General features: G+C 40.1%; 1 protein-coding gene across 2 annotated transcripts in view; it reads left to right on the forward strand.

Moving 5' to 3' along the window:
- The window catches only part of ITCH (itchy E3 ubiquitin protein ligase), a 58,081-nt gene extending 41,587 nt beyond the window's left edge, over window positions 1-16,494 (forward strand). For both annotated transcript variants that reach the window (XM_061375496.1, XM_061375497.1), the window contains 15 exons: window positions 240-414; window positions 1,404-1,470; window positions 2,162-2,246; window positions 3,664-3,792; window positions 4,415-4,487; window positions 5,468-5,539; window positions 7,336-7,424; window positions 8,090-8,249; window positions 9,369-9,502; window positions 12,059-12,199; window positions 13,959-14,079; window positions 14,815-14,919; window positions 15,129-15,225; window positions 15,593-15,665; window positions 16,270-16,494. In XM_061375496.1, coding sequence (XP_061231480.1) covers window positions 240-414; window positions 1,404-1,470; window positions 2,162-2,246; window positions 3,664-3,792; window positions 4,415-4,487; window positions 5,468-5,539; window positions 7,336-7,424; window positions 8,090-8,249; window positions 9,369-9,502; window positions 12,059-12,199; window positions 13,959-14,079; window positions 14,815-14,919; window positions 15,129-15,225; window positions 15,593-15,665; window positions 16,270-16,369 — 1,621 coding nt within the window. In that variant the 3' untranslated portion in view covers window positions 16,370-16,494. The remainder of the gene's footprint in view (window positions 1-239; window positions 415-1,403; window positions 1,471-2,161; window positions 2,247-3,663; window positions 3,793-4,414; window positions 4,488-5,467; window positions 5,540-7,335; window positions 7,425-8,089; window positions 8,250-9,368; window positions 9,503-12,058; window positions 12,200-13,958; window positions 14,080-14,814; window positions 14,920-15,128; window positions 15,226-15,592; window positions 15,666-16,269) is intronic.
- The last annotated feature ends 5,738 nt before the right edge of the window (window positions 16,495-22,232 follow it).

Here is a 22,232-nt window from a genome sequence, read left to right on the forward strand (position 1 = left end):
GTCCAGTAAACAGATTGAGTTTGTCTTAGGATAGTATGCAACAAAGTAAAAGTGGTTCCCTTATTCAAACGATTTTAGCTCTTTCATACTCTGAGTGGAGGGCAAAATGGAAGAAAGATGCCTGTTGATGAGCCTGTGCTTTATATCCACTTCCAACATACTGCCTGTTGCCTAAGAGTGCTTCTGAGCCCTTAAAATTGTCTGACATTGAGAACTGTTGCTTGTCATTCTTTTAAAAGCTGGGAGCGACGAGTTGACAACATGGGGAGAATTTATTACGTTGACCACTTCACAAGAACTACAACGTGGCAGAGACCAACATTAGAGTCTGTCCGGAATTACGAGCAGTGGCAGCTTCAGCGCAGTCAGCTTCAAGGAGCTATGCAGCAGTTTAACCAGAGGTTTATATATGGGGTAAGGAATGTAATGGTGGCTAGAAAAATTGAGAGGGCATCTTTCCAAATTTTCAACCCATCAGTCTCTCTTTTGCATATTGGAAGTGTATTTGGGGTTTGGCAATGCTTGTGGGTGACTCTTCCCCATAAAGTCACTGTGCTTTATTATCACATGGTTTATTCTTTATGATAATATAGTATCTTTGTGTGTGTAGCACAGCAGGAGGTACTAATTGATAACCTTTGTTCATGTCCTCACAATGACTGCAAGCAGCACATGCAGTGTAATGGTTTTTATTTGTCAGCTGAATATAGGAGGTGTTCTTTGATAAAGTTTATGTACAATATTGATAAAAGCCATTGGTTCAAAACAAACTACAGCTTAGTAATAAAGCTGTTTTGTTTGTATTATATCTTGAATTGGCTTTGCCAAAGACCTGGAAGGTAAGCAGGCTCACAGGACATGTACTTCTGGTTTGGATATAATCACAATAATAATAATAAGCACAATGAATGTTATGAAAGCAGGGAAACTGAAAATAAACTTTCCAGAACCTTAAATCCATTGTTTACCTCTGATGAATAGCAGACTTAAGGTAACTCCAGCTCATACTACTAGCTTATCAAGAATGGTGTATGTTCTAAATTTGGTGTATGTGTAGAGAATAAAAATGGACCTCATAAATGGTGGTAGGGAGGAGTGTGCTGAGGGCAGGACTGAAGAGGGTTGCTTTCGGATTTTCTTGGGTGCTACTGTACTAATTTCCCTCTGCGTATGCAGGGGCACTAAACAAAGAATAATTATTTTCTTGGCACTAGAGTTAATGAAGCATGCCAAGGGCTGCAAAATAGGCCCTCTCTGTGGAGAAAAATAAAGTGTTGGCATCTTACCTTATTTGTAACATTAACAAAACTGCATTTGCTTCAATAATTCATGATGCCTATGGTGGAACATCTGGAAAGCAAATGACTAGTCATTAATACACCATTTGTTTGTGTGACTTGCAGAACCAGGACTTTTCATCGACACAGAACAAAGAATTTGATCCTCTTGGCCCTCTGCCACACGGATGGGGTAAGACTGACTTGCAAGTGTTTTGTAATGCAATGTAATTAAACAATAAAGCATATTTCTGCCAAATTAGTTTGTCAGCTGTTCTAGGCTCTTAAAATTAAACCTAATCAAATGTGCTGTTAGAACAGAGTCCTGACAAGGATGTGCAGTTTCAAAGTGAATTAGAAACCATAAAGTATTCTGGTGTACTCCCTTTCTCAAGGGAAATAATAGCTGCTTTCACACTGTCATCCTTTGTTTACCGCTGTCATTAGGCAGGGTTCCTCCCCCCCCCCCATCCCTTTCCTGCCAAGTCAGACTCCACATCCCCTCTAAATCAGCCTGCCAAATTCTCACTCCAATTTGTGGAGCCTTTTCTTATTGGTCTGAAAATCTAACTAATTTCTGGTGTGACTATGAAGAAGATACCAGAATGCAAATTTCATGATACATAGGCAAAGTTCTCAGAGTTATGTAATTTAAAGAAAGTAATTACTTGGCATAGTTAGACCTGGGGTTTTGGCTCTGGTTTTCAAACAGAACTAAATGTAAAATGAAGCATTTTTCCTGTTGTAGCCAGATTTTGGGCTGAAGATAGAGGCTGTGGCTGGGTCTGTTGACTGATTTTACTTATTTTATTTGATGTAGTCTCAGCAATACGTTAAGCAGATATTGATTTTTATTCTCCTCTCCCCCTTTTGCATCTTTCCAGAAAAGAGAACTGACAGCAATGGCAGGGTGTATTTTGTCAATCACAACACACGGATCACTCAGTGGGAAGATCCCAGGAGTCAGGGGTAAGAAATGAATTGCAGCTTTGTGTAAGTCTGGAATGAAAATGTAGCAAAGTAGCGTGAGACCTAGAGCTAGGAAATGCTGCCCACAACCGAAGTATTGACTGTCCTACACACTGCAGGCAGCCTGTTGAAATATTGAAAGGTACTAGCCAAAATGGAACTGTCAAAATATTACTTAGTAATGGCACAATTGCCAGGAAAGTCTGGGTCAGTAGCAGTAAGTTCATTCCCCAGAACAGCTCCTACTTACTCTGGAACATGTGTCTAAACATTCGTATCATTGGGGGTAGGATTTCTTTTATACAGTGATGAATGGGATAGCGCAGAGGATCCTGAATAAGAATTTGGTTATTTCCTAGATAATAAATAGAAGAATAGATAGTAAAATAGATAGTAAAAGAGGCAGGAAGAAATAAAACTTGAAAAACTGCAGCCCACCACCTCACACCTTTTAAAAAGGTGGAGGGAGAGACATAGGGGAGAGTTTGAGGTACTACTGAAAGTGGTGGAGTACTGTTTATTTTGGGCTTTGGTCACCCTGAGTCTCTGGAATAAGCAGGTTATGAAACAAGGGTGAGGGATGTTCAATCCTAGCTCTTCCTGTTTGAGCTGAAAACTTCCGTTTAGTGAAGCAACTTCATCTCTTCTCCATAGAGGAGTAAGAAGGGAGTGGGGGAGAGAAAGCCAAGTACATGTGGAGAGCTAATAGCTGTAGCCAGATGTGACAACTGTCATATCTCAGAGGTGACATCTCAGTCACCTCTGGGGCTGTGTGTGTGGAGAATACTCTTAAATACAACCCAGCAACCATGTGTGCTAGCTTCACAGTTAGAAACATGGCTCTACAATGTAATTCTGTAGAGGGAAGTCACTGTGAGAACACTTTGAAGTGATGATGCTCAGGTCTTCCAAATATATTGAAATATATTTTTGTTTATACCAGACTCGAGTTGAAGGTTGTTGAATAGTTCTAAAAGATCAATATTTGCATTTTCTTCTGTTTTTGCCATTCTAAAACTTTTTTGGATGCTGTGATTGCACATGAGGTACCAAAAGCTGCCTAGTACAATTAAGTCAGTTTTCAAGTAATAGCCTATAGTTAGAAGACAAAATTATGTTGTTTAATGGAGGAACATTGCTAAACTTTGCTGACATTTTTCTCCTAAACTTCCATTTGCCCTTACTTGAGGTAGTGCAGTCAAATGAGCTAATGTTTATTTGAACAGTCATTTTGGCCTAATAGAGAACTCACATGAAAAACTGAGAGGGGAGAAAAAAGACAATAAATATTGAATGCAAAGTTTCTCAATCCGTAGTTTTTCTAGATCTGCCTCAATTTTTACTGTGTCAGGTATTGCTCTAATGGCTGAATGTATGAAGCTGATCAGTTACCATGTTTTTTTTATTGTGTCCATAGTCAATTAAATGAGAAACCCTTACCAGAGGGCTGGGAAATGCGATTTACTGTGGATGGTATTCCATATTTTGTGGATCACAATAGAAGAACAACTACCTATATAGATCCCCGCACTGGCAAGTCTGCTCTGTAAGTGTTTTGACTTTCAAAGGCTTAGTGTCGTGTTGAGTTCAGCACTTGCTATTTTTAAAAGGTTTTTCTCTCTTTTTGTATGCAGGAAGCTTTATGTGTAGTAAGGTTTGTTAATTTTCTGGCTTTGTTTCATCCACTGATAACTGTCCCTTGAAGAAGGCTTGAACACTTGAGAATCCTTCTTGCCAAGTAGTATACAAGATGTGAGGGTCGTGGAGGAGCTTCATCAGCACTGTTGATGACGAGATCCCTTCCTTCCAGTTACGAGTCTGCCTGTCTTTGACTTTTAGGGACCAGGATGGACATAAAACCAGCGTTTAAGTCCCAACTTTAATTAACTGAATGTTATCCCATCCTTACTGTTAGATTCTTCTTTACAGTTAATAATCAGATACGGTTTAAAAGTAGTGTGTGTACGCTCCACAGTGGAGAAAAGAAAACCTTTTTATAGTTTAACAACAAAAAAAAACACACCTCAAAATCAAAAAATGTAAATAAGAAGCTTCCAACTAGGTAGCACCTAAACCACACCACTGTATAACCAATACAGATGCAGGCATTTACTTATGTTACAAAACCACTTTTGAAATTCATTTGTTTGATCTCCTTTTGGTTCCAGAGACAATGGACCCCAGATAGCTTATGTGCGTGATTTCAAGGCAAAGGTCCATTATTTCAGATTCTGGTGTCAGGTATGGATTCATCACTTTGGGAGTATTTGTTAGCATTTTTGGGTTTTGCTTACATGCTTTAAATGAACTCCTTTAATACCTTGCAAGTGAAGGTAATCAAACTACTTCAACTTTAAAGGTGAGTTAAAGTAGGAAAGGAGTAAATGCAGGATGTATATAAACTCATATAAAGTTTAAAGATAGGTAAGCTAAGGCTTTGAAACTTCTAGAATAGAAAAGTAGCTAAACTGATGTTTTCTTTTAAAGTTGGGGGGGGTCAGAATAGTGCTTGCTTTCTGTTGTTAATAAGGGAATACAGGGAGATGCAGAATTTTTATAGTTAATATTACTTTCTGCACAAATACAGACATCTGGAAGAAAATGCAGGGCATATGACTCAGAATATACATGTCTAAACATTGGAGAATATGTGCTGTAACATCAGATTCCAGAGTGTCAGTCTTGATCCTCTAAACTCAATGTATATCAAGAGATAAAGTAACCTGGTATTGAGGAAGAAGTCTCAGGTTTGAATGTTCCAGTTTTCAGGAGTCAGTAAATTACCCTTTGAAAACCAGAACAGACTAGCTGAACTTTTCACTTTGAATTTGGCATAGAGTAACCTAAATTTTCTCATTTTTTAATTCTTTATTAAACTAGAATGTTATTGATCTTGACGTTTTCTGCTGTCTTGTAAGAGTATAGTATTTGAACCTGTTGTAAGCAGGCTCTAGAGACACGTATATCTCACTGTAGATACCAGTAGTGGAAGCAATTTCTTGGAGTAAATTAAAACGATTGCTGGGTTTATTTTATGTGGATTAGTAAAATTCAACTGTACTTCCTAAAGCAATATATACTACAATTATTACCTACATTAATTATTAACTGCTTCCTAAAGCAATATATACTACAATACAATTAACTGCAAATAACAGTACAAACACAGTATTAAAAACTTCAAATGATTGTATACTTCACCTCTGCAAATTTCATTTCAGCAACTGGCAATGCCACAGCACATAAAAATTACAGTGAGCAGAAAAACATTATTTGAGGATTCCTTTCAACAGGTATTGTATTTAAACTTGTTAGTAGTGGGCATGAGAAGTTGAGTTGATAAAATTTATTGTCTCGTGTCACTCTTGATCCTTTGCCATTTTGTTAATGTTATTTTAAGTGAGAATAGCTACTAGATTAATAGTTAGGATACATTCATACTTCCATATTTAAAGGTCATGCTAAGATGTGAAGTTCTGGCTCCAAAGACTGATTCATCTGACAGAGAAGGTGTTTATCTTTTTTCCCTTGGAATTCTTTAAAACCTGAGTTAATTTGAGTGGAGTGCTGCAGCAGAGCAGCTCCCCCATCTCAGGAAGTTTTCATGTTGTGTTTATGTTTGTTACATGTTTTTCCGAACAGTTTTGTTGCATTAGCATGGGCTGTGTACCAAAATATATCAAGTTCATCTTAGTCTCGGTGTTAGAGATCCTGGGTCTTTAATTAGAGTAATGAAATGGTTAAAAGGAACAAAACCTACTAATTCTATTTAGGTTCTTAGTAGCAAAATTCTTGTTATGTCTATAGACCTAAACCATGGTTAAGATTTGTTCCTATACAGTATTTCTTGGTGCATTTGAATTTTACTTTACTTTACGAATGTTCATTGTGGCAATAAATCACTCATTGCTGGTTAAATTGAAACCAAAAGCAGCTCTTTGTCAGTTTCATAAGACAGATAGAAACAGGCTTGGAAGAGCATGGAATGATTCATCTTGGCCACTTCTTTATTTTCCTGATTTAAAAGTAACTTAAGAAATTTAAAACAAATTTGGCTAGGGACAGAGGAAGATAAAAGTCCCTATCTTCTTAAGTTTTTCTGATTCCCTATAGGTCTTAAGGTTTCATTCCTTGTAGGAATTATCACAGATGTGTCAAGCCAGGAAATGTGAACAAATAGAACATTGTGTTTTGAGCCAAATACATTCTTACATAAGGATTAATGTTTTCTTGTTCAAATTACTGTAAACTGGTTTAACAGAATCGACAGGCAGTGCTGTTGGCTAGTCTTCTCATTTGGAACAGTGATGCCTTTAAATAAAAAGGGTTAGAAAGAGCAAAATAAATCCTGTAACTGAAAACTAGCTCCAGCTTTATTCCTGCATATGGGCTTGGTGTTTTGTACAGTAACTGTAGAGGTAATGAAATTATGCTGTACTGGAAAGAATCAAGCGAGATTATGTAATTCTATAAACATCAGCAATCCAAGGTTTCCTTGGGAAAGCAGGGTGCCTGATCCACAGTTTAGATGGCATCATCGCAGAGACCCAAGTTAGTGTTTTATACTTGTTAGTCATCATTTGCAGTATCTCTGATAGGATTATAAATATTTTTGTGGCGATTACTACAGACATCCAGGAGAGAGATTAAAATGCAAACCTTGACCCAAATTCTGTGCCCTTTGTGGCAAACAAAACTTGAGGTTCTTGGACACAAAAAGCATCATGTGAAGTTTCTTCATGTAAACCTCTGACAGTTGACCAAATCAGCATAATTACAAATTTGGTCATGGTATTAAACCCAAGATTAGTAAAGTTCCTTAGAAAGGCTGCTGGCGTAAGTACCCCAGGTCTTTAATACCAGGATTATTATTTATTTTTTTCTTTTACATATCCTTAATCTATGGAAATAGGTTTGCAGTGATGCTTCAAGTTGCATGAACATTCCGTAAGCATGTCTTCACGCACTATAGTTCATTTTGTGTTCTGAATTATTAAATGCTATATTGCCTGATAACAAATAGTAGTAAGTCTAGCCAGTGCTTACAGCTGTTCTCTTTAAAAAAAGTGATTGTTTTTCTTTCACTAAGATAATGAGCTTCAGCCCTCAGGATCTACGGAGACGCTTATGGGTCATTTTCCCTGGTGAAGAAGGCTTAGATTATGGAGGTGTTGCAAGGTAAACTAACATGAAATGGCAAGTTATACCTTTTTCTGCATTGTTGGTGTGAAGACTTCCCCAAAGTAGATACTTAAACTGCAGTGCTTTCAAAATACTAGTGAAGTTCATTCCTTATCTTCCTTCAGAATATCTGGGGAAGATAGTTCCTTAAGATGTGTATGCATGTCTTAAAACTGCATGAAATTATTTCCAGTTTGTATTAGGAATTACTTTGTGCATCTCTGATCATTGAGGTGATTCATCTACTGAATGACAGTAAGCCTTTGGCACAACAGTTCATGTCAAAGTAGAGGTTTATTGAAAAAGCGAATGGAAATCCACTTTCAAGTCAAAAGTCTTCACAGGAATGTAACTGAGAAGTACATACATGAATTGGCAATCCGTAAATCACTCAAGTTTAAATCGGTGGTAGGCTTTTAATCTTCTTATTTAGATAAGGCTATTTTTGTATCAAAACCACTGACAGTTGTATATCATTGTAACTTTGCATATAATAATTTGTCTTAGTATCAGTTTGGTTTCAGTTTGGTCTAATGGACTTCCTGGTAAAGAGGTCGGACTGACTGCCTCTGTGCCAACAAGTGCCTAAGGCGACCTGAGCTAGCTAAAGTAATTTCTAATTTAATTTATTTTGCAATGTGTTTTTGTTTGTGTGATTTCAGGGAATGGTTCTTTCTATTGTCACATGAAGTTTTGAACCCAATGTATTGCCTGTTTGAATACGCAGGGAAAGATAACTACTGCTTACAGATAAACCCAGCCTCTTACATTAATCCAGATCATCTGAAATACTTCCGATTTATTGGAAGATTCATTGCCATGGTAAGCTCAAAAGTAGAAGGGGTTCTCTCCTGTAATTGTTCTATAAACTAATCATAGACTGGTTTGGGTTGAAAAAGACCTTAAGATCATCTAATTCCAACCACCCTGCCATGGGCAGGGACGCTTCACACTAGACCATGTCGCCCAGGCCTCTGTCCAACTTGGCCTTGAACACTGCCAGGGATGGGGCATTTACCACTTATTTGGACAGCCTGTTCCAGTGCCTCACCACCTTCACAGTAAAGAACTTCTTCCTGATATCTAACCTAAGTCTCTGCAATTTAGTTTACACCCGTTACCCCTTGTCCTATCACCACAGTCTCTGATGAAGAGTCCCTTCCCAGCATCCTTGTAGGCCCCCTTCAGATACTGGAAGCTGCTATGAGGTCTCCACGCAGCCTTCTCTTCTCCAGGCTGAACAGCCCCAACTTTCTCACCCTATCTTCATATGGGAGGTGCTCCAGCCCCCGATCATCCTCATGGCCTTCTCTGGACTTGCTCCAACAGTTCCATGTCCTTTTTATGTTAAGGACACCAGAACTGCACACAGTACTCCAGGTGAGGTCTCACGAGAGCAGAGCAGAGGTGCAGGATCACCTCCTTAGACATGCTGGTCACACTCCTTTTGATGCAGCCCAGGATACGGTTGCTTTCTGGGCTGCAAGCGCACACTGAAGCCGGCTCATGTTCATTTTCTCATCGACCAGCACCCCCAAGTCCTTCTCCGTAGGGCTGCTCTGAATCTCTTCTCTGCCCAACCTGTAGCTGTGTCTGGGATTGCCCCCACCCAGGTGTAGGACCTTGGACTTTGCACTGCTGAACTTCATGAGGTTGGCATTGGCCTACGTCTCAGCCGTGTCAGGGTCTGTCTGGATCCTATCCCTTCCCTCAAGCATATCATCAGATGAATAATTAATTCATTTTTTAGTTGAAACTGTTACCAGGTGTTTGGTTACAACTGCTGTTGGTATAAGTTAATTCAGTATATTAGCAGTCATGATGTTCAAGGTTGTTTTAATTCTTTGGCTGTCAGATGTCGCTGGTGCATAGTACAGAATGTTGTCGTATTAAATATTAAATCACCCTTTGCATTATTTTGTCTGTTTTCATGTTCTTCAGGCTTTGTTCCATGGGAAATTCATTGACACTGGTTTCTCTCTGCCGTTCTATAAACGTATCCTAAACAAGCCAGTAGGACTCAAGGATTTAGAATCTGTTGACCCAGAGTTTTACAACTCTCTCATCTGGGTAAAGTGAGTTTGACTTGATTTTGTTCTTGAAATCCCAATATAACGGGGTTTATTTTCACTGATGCCAGGAAGTAGGTGTTAAATTTACTATCACTGGGAAGTATATCAGTTGCAGAGCAGTACTGGAATTTTCCTGTAATTTTAAATGCACAGATAACTTGATAATGAAAACCCCTTTTTGTTTCATTGAATAATGTGCACAGCCTCTTGCATTCTGTTTTTGCTGGTTTAAAATAAACCTAGCTAGACATTCTACCAATGTGGCAGTCTTGAATGCTGTTACAAATAAAATGGCCTGAGCAAATTCCACTGAAACTTATCAGGTAACTGATGAAATCAGCAAAAATCCATTCATTGTTTCTCTCTAGTACCTGCTTGAGTTAGAAAAGAGGAAAGTTTAGTGTACAATAATATGAGGTGAACAACTGTAGTTATTCTTCCATGTATGCATTCTCAGTCACCTGTCCCCTCTACGTTCATACTGTTTGGAGTCCTCATTTTCCACTGCTTTGCAGATTCCCCTCCAGAGACCAGCAGGCATAAAGGATCTGGAGTTTTCAGACCATCATTATTTTGGAATTACCTATTAAAAATATTTTCAGAAATAATTTTTAAACCCCCTTAGGTCTAAAGCGTTGTCATTCTGTACTGATTAGATAATAGCAGCACTCAAGTGGGTTGTAGTCCATGGTTGATGTGCACCATCTGTGTCAATAACAAAGGTGTTTTTCCTGTCCTAGCAGTTAAAAAAAAAAAGGCAAAAAGACAAATTCAGTTAAAAATTATTTGATTCTGCTATAGTAAAAACAATTTAGCAGAAAAAAAGTGGTTTTTTACATGACTGGAGAGAGAAACCATTTTACTTAAGAATCATGCAAAACCAGAATAGTTTTAAAGATGCTTTGAGAAATTTCTAAAAGCTGTAGGGATAGATTGGTGTTAGAAGTGCAGAAATAAACACAAAAGGCAGAATTATTTCCTCCTGTAATGGTGAATCATGGAAGCATTCTCTTGAATGAAGGAAGGGGGTGGGGGAAGCAGATTTACAAGATGTTTAGAAATTGAGATGGGGATTTTGAGTTGGTTTTCCAACAGCAGCATGTTCTGTACTCAATGTATGTGCTGCTAAAAGGTGTAATGAGTTAAAATTCCATTAGAAAAACTTTAAATACTTGCTATTTGAATAAAGATGCCACAAAACTGATGCATGTAGTTAAGGGTATGAAAATTCCAGAGAAAATCTTTCAGACCTCTGATGGGTGCACATTGACCTCAAGGCAGGGAGACCCAAACTTCGTGTTTAGTGCTGCTGAGCCAGCTTAGCTGTATTTGCTGATGAAGTTGGTCTCTAAGGAAATGGCTGCAAATTTGTAGGGGAAAAAAAGTCATATCTGCCAGGGCAGACATAATTTTGTTCCTCACCAAAAAGCAAATTTTGGCACTTGCCAGGATGCTTTCGGTACTTGTGAATGTGTGGTGCTTCTCCCATCAGGTGGCTCTTTGTCTTGTTCCCACAACTTTGAAAATGTCACAGATTGACTGAATCTGGAAGGGGACCTGTAGAGGTCACCTAGTCAAACTTGTCTGCTAAGACTGAGCTAAGCAGGTAGCTTTCATTTTAAAAGGAAGGGGTGATTTTATTTCATCATCCATCCATCTGAAGCCTGCCTTCCACATCTGAGATGTCCTGCAATAGTATGTGTTTTGGAAAGATCAAGTTGAGAAGTCCTGTTGCATCATGGGGCTAGATAAACCACAGCAGTGTTCTCAAGACTGACATTTCTGTGTTGTGGTTGAGGACAAATACCTTGATTTTTGCACTGCATTTTGGGGGGAAATGGTCATCAAAGCCTCTACATATGCAAGTGATTCTTCACTTTACAGAAGCATCCATCAACATATAGTGTCGTACCTGCTATTCTCCTGGTTATTAATACCTATAAAGAGAACAGAATTTATTTGAGCGATGTTTGTTGGCTACAGATTCCTTCTATGTGAAAATTTCAAAGAATTCCTCTTTATGAGGAGTATTTGTACTTAGTTAACTTGGGAGCTTTGAACATTTTAGTATATGCTTACAAGATTGCCTCATATATAATATCTACTGGAGTTGAAGGTAATTCAGTAAGCATTTAACTAAATCCTAGTTGCTTCTTACTGCTCTTATCTGACAAAGTGAGAGCTGCTGTTTAACACTGTCCTTACATTACCTGTTAGAAGAAGCAGTCATTCAATGAAACATGAAAAAATGTCATTACTTTAAAAGCTTCTGTATTTCCTAAATGTGCCACAGATGCCAGGAGGTGGCTTGTCAGCCTTGTGATGGGTAAATTTAAGGGTACAACTGATGAAAAATTTCTGATCAGGAGTACAATCCATTTATGCATGTTAGTACAGTGAGTCAGTACTGCTTGCAAAACCATCATGATTGTGTAAGGAATGCTTCCTTATCCTGATTATCTAGCTCCAACTTTTTTTCTTAAGGTTCTTCATACCCATTTCCTCTACTGAGTACAAGGTCTTGACACAGTTATTAAAACTCATATTTTTTCCTAACAGAGAGAACGATATTGAAGAATGTGGCTTGGAAATGTTTTTCTCAGTTGATAAAGAAATTCTAGGTGAAATCAAAAGCCATGATTTGAAGCCAAATGGTAGCAACATTCTGGTCACAGAAGAAAACAAAGAAGAATACATTAGGTAAGAATACAAGAAGACTTCTAAATACTCTCATCTTACTAGTTTCTTTCTTTACTTCTAGCAAGACAAGATAGCCAAAACTCTAATGGGAAGCATTGCTAAAATTCTGTGTGAGTAATTGCTGATGTGGGCAACAAGTGGCCATTGTTTGGATATCATATTTGAAAGAATATTGATAGGAATAAAGTTTCTAAAATCCACTTCTCCCAAAGATTGCAGAAGGTTCACTTTTTTCCTAGGGATATTTAAGTTTAGCAGAACATCACAACAACAAATGTGAATGTCAGACACTTAATGAAACTGTTGCGAATGTTTAATATTAGAGTTACATCGCTTCATAGCCTGCTGATATTCTGCCCAGCCTCTTATGTTGGGGTGTTTTTGAACTTAAGAATCATTTGTGATGATTCTTCTCTTTTTAGAGATACTTGATAGATTTTTATTTTTTTTTTGCTTGCTAGTTTTACCTGAAGTGGTCTTGTAGCATAATTAGGTCTTGGCATTCGTAACAGGGTCACAAGTTCTATTGTCATAAATGATTACGTTTGCAGTGCCAGGATGTGTTAAAGCAGTAAGTTGAGAGGAGCCTGAGCGTGATGAAAGAACAGAAATGTAAACAGTGACCTGCTTTGTCCTGAAATATTCCCTTCTTCCTCAGTGTGCAGCCGTACATAAGCTCTGCTTTAAGGTGTGAACTTCAACATATAAACATGGAGGACGTGTTTGCAAAGCAACAGAAAGTCACACATTGCAGGCACAAAACAAACTGAATCGCAGTGAACTTTTTTCCTCCCTTCCTTACATTGTGTTCCATGAAGTCTTCTTTCACAGGAAGGGGTGAGGGAGGAGGGAGTGGATTTTGTTTCCATTGCATGAGTAATTTGAAGACATTTCAGTGATTCACAGAAAAGGTAGCAGTTGCAGAACAAGTACCCTGGCATTTTGCGTTTTTTCAGAGTACTAATATTGGGGTAGAAAATAGGGAGGATCTGCAGAAAACCATTCTCTTTCAGTTTTTAAGAGCCCAGAGAGAGCACAGATTCCAGTTTCACTCCTCTTTTCCTGTCTTACTCTTAAGTCCTGCTTTAAGTCCCCAGAGTTTCTAGGATTGGAATCAGAAAATAGTCATCTCTCCTTTAGACTCCATTTCTTCTGACAGGTTAGGCTCGTATTCAGCATAATATCTGCTTCTCCCTGGGTTCAGGTTCTTCGGGTCTCCTGCCTGCTTTCCACCCTTTTATTAATGGAGAGTGGAGTTTCTGCCACAGAGCAAAGTTTCATGATTAACAGAAACAAATATGGAACTTTCCAAATGGACATAGTCACTTCTTGGTAAGCTAGCAGTCCTACTTATCCTCTCCAGTGCAACTTGACCTAGTTTTTACCTTTTCATGGATAATGACTTGAGATTTCTCAGGAGAACAGTAGACAAATATAGCTCTGCATCTTTTTCTTTCTTCAGATACCTAGGGACTGCTGTGCTCTCATTAATATAATCAGTGAATAGATGCTGCCTCTTCTGAGTCTAAAATACTTTTATAGCAGAATGGTTGGAAACATAGGGGTTTAACTTAAAAAACAAAATCACTTGCAGAGAGTAAAGGTAACTAATAAAATTACACAATGCTCTATCCCCAGAACTTTCCAGGCTTTCTATATTTTACCTTCCCTCACAGTTCATCTCAAAATAAGCTAACAAAGATGTGGACATGGGTTAGCATGGGCTGCTTAAATCATCTTTCTCTATCTCTTTCTACAGGCTAGTAGCAGAATGGCGACTTTCCCGAGGTGTTGAGGAGCAGACACAGGCTTTCTTTGAAGGCTTCAATGAAATCCTGCCGCAACAGTATCTGCAGTATTTTGATGCTAAAGAACTGGAGGTAAAGGTTTGGCTGTTGCTGCATCCAGGTCATTACACATAAAATACTCCAGTCATTAGGTCTGAAGAGCAGAACTTGCCAAGGCTGACAACACTACTTTAAAGGACATGTGAGGGAAACTGGATGGAGTGTATTGGATTAGTGTGTTTCCCTTCACTTACCTTTTTGCAACCTACTTACATGTTTCTAAAGGCTAAGATTCTGCCAGTAGGCACTTTCTTATAGAGTTGCTTTTGTAATCCTCAGCAATTTGATTTGCCTGTGTTCAAAGAATGAGTAACTTGACAGAAAGGGAGATGAAAAACAGATATACAATGGATGATCACATATAGCTCAGGCCAGGTTTTAAGTGATTTTAATCTCTCAGTATTGCAGTTTCTGAAGCATCTGTTCAATTTAGAAAGATAAAAACATAAAACCCAAAACAGCCTGTTCCTAACAGAGGACTGTATGGCTGGGCAGTGATAAACTGTTCCTGGCTTGAATGTCTAAATACAATTGTTCCACTTTTCATGATACAGATGCTTTCTGTTTTGTGGCTTCTCCATATACACGTCATGAGCAGGCATCATTCTGTTGTAGAAGTTTTGGGGGTAAACTTTAAAATTAAAACCAAGTATATTATCAGTGTAAATGCTTCTAAGTATGGGTGCACTTGATGTTCAGTTTTTCTACATGGGCAGTCAAAGAAGGAAAGTCATAGCTTGTGTTTATTTCCCTTTTTCTACCCTCAAGGTGCTTCTCTGTGGAATGCAAGAAATTGATTTGAATGACTGGCAGAGACACACCATCTACAGGCACTACACCAGGACGAGCAGGCAGATAGTGTGGTTCTGGCAGGTTTGTAGACTTTGCTTTGTTCTCAGACCTACAGAAGTTGCCTACCACTGAACAGAGTTACTGAAAAATGTCTGTAGTGTGTACACACAGACATTGTTACTGCTAATCCAGCCATTTGTAAATCGTGTAAATTGCCTGTTGTAGATGGTGATGATGTGAAAATCTATCAAATCTATCCCTAAATGTTTATTTCAATTACTACTTTTCAGTTTGTGAAAGAAATAGATAATGAGAAGAGAATGAGACTCCTGCAGTTTGTTACTGGAACATGCAGATTACCAGTGGGAGGATTTGCTGACCTCATGGGTATGTATAAATAATCCCTCTAATGTATTAGGTATGTTTTTTTAAAAGAACTGATTTGCAAATTTATGGGCACTTTAATGATTTTTATATTAATGCTATTTTGTAAGCCCTACATATATTTGAGCTGTGATGGAAAAAGAGGTGGAGGGGATGTTTACACCTAGTGTATTGACTTTCAAAGTCACTTGAAATTCATGCATTTCACCACATGCATACTTTGAGCTAGACAGAGTTGTGTAGCGAAGGACAGATGTCTTACTGGTGTGAGTAATGGCAATCTTGTGTTTAAGCCCTTAACGCTTCAGTTGTAGTATCTTACCTACTGATGCAACGGTGGCTAGACCTTGTTTATCTCAATTTGTTACAGGGAGCAACGGACCCCAGAAATTTTGTATTGAAAAAGTTGGCAAGGAAAATTGGTTACCTAGAAGTCATACCTGGTGAGTATGTAACAAACCAAACTGTTGCTGCTGTCCTTGTTTTGCTGACAGCAATCTACTGGGAGATTGTAGTAAATGGTAATATACTTCACTGGTTGAGGCTGTGTGAGAGCAAACAGCAAGTTATACCAATAAACCAGGTGAACTGCTGAAGAACTGGTAGGGAGAAGATTCCATTGTAGATTCCATGGATTTATGTATTACTGAAAACTTACAGTAATAAGCAATACTGTCTGTAGAGAGGGGATTGATCTTTAGTAATCACTACACTCTACCTTCATAGTGAAGTAGCAGCATTCATGTTCCTCCTGTGTATCAGGTGAGTAAATCCGCATGTGTCAAATGTGAATCATGACTCTAGTTAACCAATGAGGGAAAGTTCATGAAAACCCATCCTTAGCGCACTGCATTTCTGACTGTCCAGCTCTTGAACTCTAACTTTCGCTCTCAGAAGTACATAAATTTATGTTGGAGTCTGCTTTTCCAAGGATATAAAGCCAGGTATCCATGTACACAGCAAAAAGTTTAATTACTTGTATTCATATCAGATTTTTTGTGATGGTTTAATTCTTTTTACTATGTAAGTTTTTTCTTTTATTTTCAGTTTCAATCGCTTAGACCTTCCACCCTATAAGAATTATGAGCAGTTGAAGGAAAAGCTGTTGTTTGCAATTGAAGAAACAGAAGGATTTGGGCAAGAATAGCTAAAATTTGCACCTTGAAGAATGTGAACTCAACACAGTGTCTGGTCTTCACTTCTTCTGCCTGTTGCACACTTCATTGTAAAGTAGACTTGACTTGGATTTATTTAACAATACTAATGTGTAAGTGGATGTTATCCTGAGGTTTTATCCACAGTAACTCTGGATTTCTACTGAGCACTTTCAGAAATCAAATGAGCAATCAGATATGGCTACAAATGAATTCTGACCTATGTAGAGGTTTTAATACAGCTTTGGGCTCTGCTTTGGTTTACCATTCATTAATTAGAATGTGTCCTTAACAACTGACAGATTTTTACCAATAGTTTTGTCTTTCCTTTTTAGTAGCATTTTTTGCTACTGATGCACTGGGAAGTTCATTGGTAGCTGCAGTGCTGCAGCAGCATCCTAAGCCTCTTTCAGCAGTGTTGTAGAGACAGCCTGTCGATGAGCAAATCCATCACTTCAGCCCTTTTTTCTATCTCAAGTGTGACCAGACTGTTTTTTCCCTGCCTGGAGTCTGCTCACATGCCAGCTGGACTCAAGCTGCTGCTTAAGGGGATGTCAAACTGTGGCACAAATCCAGGGCAAAGCTTTGCTTTGGTTTTCTTTTTCCTAATTCTGCTAATTTCAGCAAAACAGCCACCTGCCCAAAGTTGTTGGAACCTTTCTGTGTGCCCTTGGAAGAGTTCTGATCTTTTTTTCTGTGTAACACATTTAAGTTTTAAATCATTATTAACACTGTGGTACTTCACTTGTTTTGCAAAAGACAAGACCACCTGGGATTGCACTGATTCCATGTAGATTCCTGTTTGCAGACTGATGTTTCTTGTCAACAGTGTTAATGGATGTTAGTGTCAGTGTTATTTACGTGTTGCAGTCAGTTGCTCTGAAGGCTCTTATGTTCTCAGGATGAGGTACCAAACAACTGGAGTCAGAAAGTGATAGTACTTAGTATTTCTGGTGATGAACCGATGGCTTAAGGCTAAGCGGATGAGAAAGTTCAGACGAATTACAGATCTTTGAAAGCTGGAGCATCAGTGAATAGTTCCATAAAGACTGAAACTCAGTTTTTGAGGGAGGTTTCTAAGCTAATTCACGGCTTGTAGCTAGTAACTTCTGTAGTGAGTTCCTATTGGATAATAACATCTTTTACTTACTTTTAGAATCTGTTAATACTCAATTCTCTTCTGGTTTACAATAACTTTTTGCATTTTACTGCTCCTTTAGACTGAATGCACTTTTTGGGTATGGTCAGCTCCTTCCCTCTGTGAAGGGAGGAAAGCAAACTTCAGTGAGCTGAGCTGGTAGCCATGGTAGGAGATGTGACACTTGAAGCACCATGTAGCACGTACTAAAGCATAATGCAGCTCAGAGCATTGGGCCAGGAGCTGGTTTTAAGAGGCTTTTGGATATGGGAGCCGAAACAGGACAGTGGGAAACTGTAAAACTGAACTTCTAGTCTTGAAAAGAGCATTTCTTTCCTCTTGTCCCTTCTGTCTAAACTAAAGAGGGAAGAAATAATTCAGGCCTAAGAACCACCAGGGCACTGCAGGTTTTGACTGAGTTTTTTGGGTTGTACAAACAGACGCTTACTGGAAGGCAGGATTCTCAGCCTGTAGAGTGAACAGGTCTTTTGTCATGCATATTCTAGGAAAGGCATGGAAAAGGGTTTCTGATGACACAGAAATGACCCTCTCTTATACTTCCATTGCTGGTAGAACCAATCTGACTTCATGGGTTTACTAGGAGAAAAATCTGCCAACTTCAGAAAGGTTTGATGGATTTCTTAGAGTATACAGCTCACAAGGAGGAAAAAAAAAAGCCTTATAAAATATATTCTGTTTGTATGAATTCTTACAGTGAAAGGTAGTTATCTAACATATTTCCAAGAGAGATTAAATTAAGCAAGATAATGCAAGATTAAGCTATGACAAATAGTCTGTGTTCTGCATAATGCTTTATGATTCATGTAGGGAACCTAGAACTATTGTTAATGTATAAATATCACCCAAAAGGCTTTCAGCCCTATATTTTTAAACTAAAGAATAGTTATAATTGAAATAGCCTTAGCCCTAGTTCTATAGGGTGTGGCTGTTGAATATTTTTATGGTTGAAATGTTTAGTTCAGGACAAGGTAAATGCTTGTATATATTTTTGCAGTCTGGGATTCCACGTATTCCATTTTTCTTTAATTTAAATGGCATGTTTATATGTCTTTTCTGCTGTACTAGGATGGGGCAAAGGGGGCTGGATATCCCAAGCACCAGACAGGATTTTAAAAGATAAAGAAATAAAAACTAAAGAATCCATTGGGAGGGAGAAAGAGGGGGAAAATAATCTGTGAAGACCTGGGGTTGGCCAGAATATACAGAAATTAAAGCAAATATCTCGTGTAAAACTGGTGACATTTCTGAAGTCGGAAGTTAAGATTCCTCAGCCAGTTTGTTCTGTCAGCATTGGGAATGTGAACAAATCTGTTCGTTTTTTTCAACCTGTTGTGTAGAAATAAAAAGGACTTCATATGAGCTGCTGGTGCAATTCTGCTCTTTATGGAGAGCTGGTGAAAGCAGATGGAGCTGAGCCCAGAGCATCCCGAAGCCCAGATTGCAGGTTGTGAGAAACTGGGCTTCCAAGTAACATTTTCAGCAGATGAATGAATTTGTCTCCCATCCAGCAATGTGATTGAGCAACACAAACTGCGTGAAGTCATAGTATGTCACAATGCAGGTTCTGCCAATGCAGGCAATTGCCAGTTGATACCAATTCCTTGAGTATTAAAAATAACTTTTATTTAGAATTTTCCCTTGGGAGAATGACATGACCAAATGAAATGCTGAGCTGCTGATGGAAGAACTAACAAAGCCTTGTTACTCTGGCCAGCTCAGGAAACGTTAATATACAAGGGGCAATGGGTGTAAACTGGAGCATAGGAGGTTCCATGTTAACATCAGGAAGAACTTCTTTATTGTGAGAGTGACAGAGCACTGGAACAGGTTGCCCAGGGGGGTTGTGGAGTCTCCCACATTGGAGATATTAAAGGCCCACCTGGACAAGTTCCTGTGTGATGTACTCTAGGTTACCCTGCTCTTGCAGGGGGGTTGGACCAGATGATCTCTTGAGGTCCCTTCCAACCCTTGGGATTCTGTGATTCTGTAATGAAATGCACAGGAAATGCATCATGTCTTCATCTGATCTAGAATGGAAATTGTTTCAATCAAGATGCTGGCATTTAAAAAGAAGGGGGTTTATTATTCTGAGGAAAATAAAAAAAAATTGGTAAAGTTTGTATGATTTTATTTTCTGCATTTTTATTACATGCTGCACCAGATTTGTAATCTCAGCTGTCTGCTGTATTGGTATCTCCAGCCCCCTTTTTGTGGTGTCTTTTAATTTTCTTCAAGAATCATTGTTTGTGTATATGTGCTCTAGTGAACTCATCTATAAACTGGGATCAGCAGCACTGGATTGTAAAATACTGTACTGAAATTCCTTGTTGAAGTTTCCTTGCATTGTAATTTCAAATACTCAGGTAACTGTAACAGTATCTCAGTAAGTCAAATACTTTTATAAAACTACTTAAAGAGATTGATGGAGGTCTCATCGTTGTTTGTTGTGTGTTACAAAGCATACATGTGCCAAAGAACTCTGTGTGTGCTTTTGTGGGGGTGAAGCATGAGGCTGCCTCAGTCACAACCATGAAATACCAAGCTGGAAGAGACCTCATGGTTCATCTGCTCCAACCTTAATAGGCAAAGCATGAGCTAGATGTGAAGTCCCAAAGCTCTGCCCAGCCCAAATTTGGTAGTGTCCACTTCTGAGGAATCCAGCAATTCTGTGAGGTAACTATTCCAATAGCTGGCTGCTTATGATGGTGGTAACTAATCCTTGAGTGCAGGTGTAATCTCCCCAGATCTACCTTGTACCCATCATCCTTCAAGTTATTCACGTCAAACGTTATACAAAGGGAGTATGCATTTTCCGTGACTCATCCCACAACCCCCTGCACACTGACAAAAGAGCCTGGCAGGGCTGAATTCCACCACCATGGATGCTTCCCGGCTGCAGCACATCAGCAGTGCTCAGCTCGCTCCCGAGCTGATTGTGGCACAGGGAATTGCCCGTTACCAGTGAGAAGTGCAACACAGACCTTCGCCCCTGTACCCTACACCTGTCCTGCGCTACCTCTGACCCTTCCGGGACCTGCAAGCCTTCCTGCCCTGCTACCAGCCATTTTGTCCTGCTGTCTGCTGTAGTCCCTGCTTCCCTGCTCCACAGTCCCTGACTCGGTGCCACCGTGCAGCCCCACGGGAAGACCACCCTGGTCCTGCTGGCAGCACAGCCCAGCCCTTGCCGGAGCGAGGAGGCAAAGACCTGCACACGCACAGTAAGGAGCCTGTGGGTGCCGAGGCAGGCGCGGGGCCGGGTCTGTGCCCGGGTCCCACAGGCAGAGAGCGGCCACTCACCCCTGCCCTCTCTGCTCTGGCAGGTCCTCAGGCCGTTACCACTCTGCAAGGTGCTGAAGCGCAACAGGCGCAGGATCCTCCAGCTGCACGCGCCAGCCTCTCAGAGCTGGTGGGTGCTGCTGGACAAGGAGCCCCCGCCGTTCCCCCAGCTCCTGCTGGAGCAAGGGACCCGCTGCCCTGCCCGGGCAGTGAGAGGGGGTCAGGTACCCAGAACCCTGTCCCACTGCTCTGCTCCGCTGCCCAGGACAGCACCAATGCACTCTTCTGCTTGCCTTTTGCCTTAGGCTGTTTCAATACTGCTAGAGCCGGAGGACAAGGCTGCCAGCAGGATCCATGTGGGGCTGCAGGAGGAGGAGGACATGCATGTCGACATCTATTTTGAGGAGGAGGAGGAGATGGAGGTGGAGTGAGCAGCGGTAAGGCAGCACGTGCCCCATCCAATGCTGGTGGTGAGGGTCCTGCAGGGACACGGTGCCTGGTGCCCTCGTCCTGGCGCCACGAGCGCCACCACAGCGCTGCCCTGCTCTGCCTCTGGGCCACACGAGCCAAGCCTCATTGCACAGAGCCCAGCTCCCAGTCCCAGGCGGGGCTGAGCCCGCAGCAGACTCACGCTCTCCCCAGCGTGGCCCAGGCTGCGGCAAACACAACGACCACCACAGCCTCACTGAAATGACCTTGTGCCGCTTGCTTCCAGGGACGACCGGGATGGGGATCTTCAGGGAGCAGGAAGATGGTTTAATAAGAAGAGTTGCTGTTTTTTTCGGGAGAGTTGTGGGGTTTACAGTTTTCGTTTTGTAGTTATAGTTTGTAGTAGAAGAGTTGGTTTTTGTAGAAGACTTGAAGTTAGTAGAAGAGTTGCGTGTAGTAGTTTGCAGTTTAAAGTAGCGTAGTTGTAGTTTGGTGTTAGAAGAGTTGTTTTGTTGAGGTTTTGTGTTGTTGTTTCTTGCTCTGTAAACACATTTTTTAATCTTCTTCTGACCCAAGAGCTCTTTGTATTTGCTGTGAGCACACACAAATGGCATTGGCAGACAAGTGGTTTCCACGTGCTCTGGGTTCCTGGGGCTGGAGGGGGCCGGTTCCTTAAGCTGAGAGAAACACGGCCACATACGAGTAATTGGTCATGGAATCACAGAATCACGCAACACCAGATTTGGAATCGTGTTGAGGATCATGTGGACAACCTTACTGTGGAAAGCACGAGCCACATATCATGTCCCAGATCTTTTTACGTCCAAATCTTAACATGCCCATTGCTGGGGACCTGATCCAATAGGCTGGGAAACTTATTCCAATGGGTGATTGTTCTCTGGTGTAAAAAGTTCTCTTTTTTTTTTTTCGTCCCCCGAAGAGTAACTTGTGCCCATTACTCCTCCATGCAGCCATTGTATACAGGGACTCTT

Source organism: Neopsephotus bourkii, unplaced genomic scaffold (assembly GCF_033783945.1).
Source record: "Neopsephotus bourkii isolate Nb327-2 ecotype Australia unplaced genomic scaffold, CSIRO-AGI_Nbou_v1 NB_1663, whole genome shotgun sequence".
Taxonomy (NCBI): Eukaryota; Metazoa; Chordata; class Aves; order Psittaciformes; family Psittacidae; genus Neopsephotus; species Neopsephotus bourkii.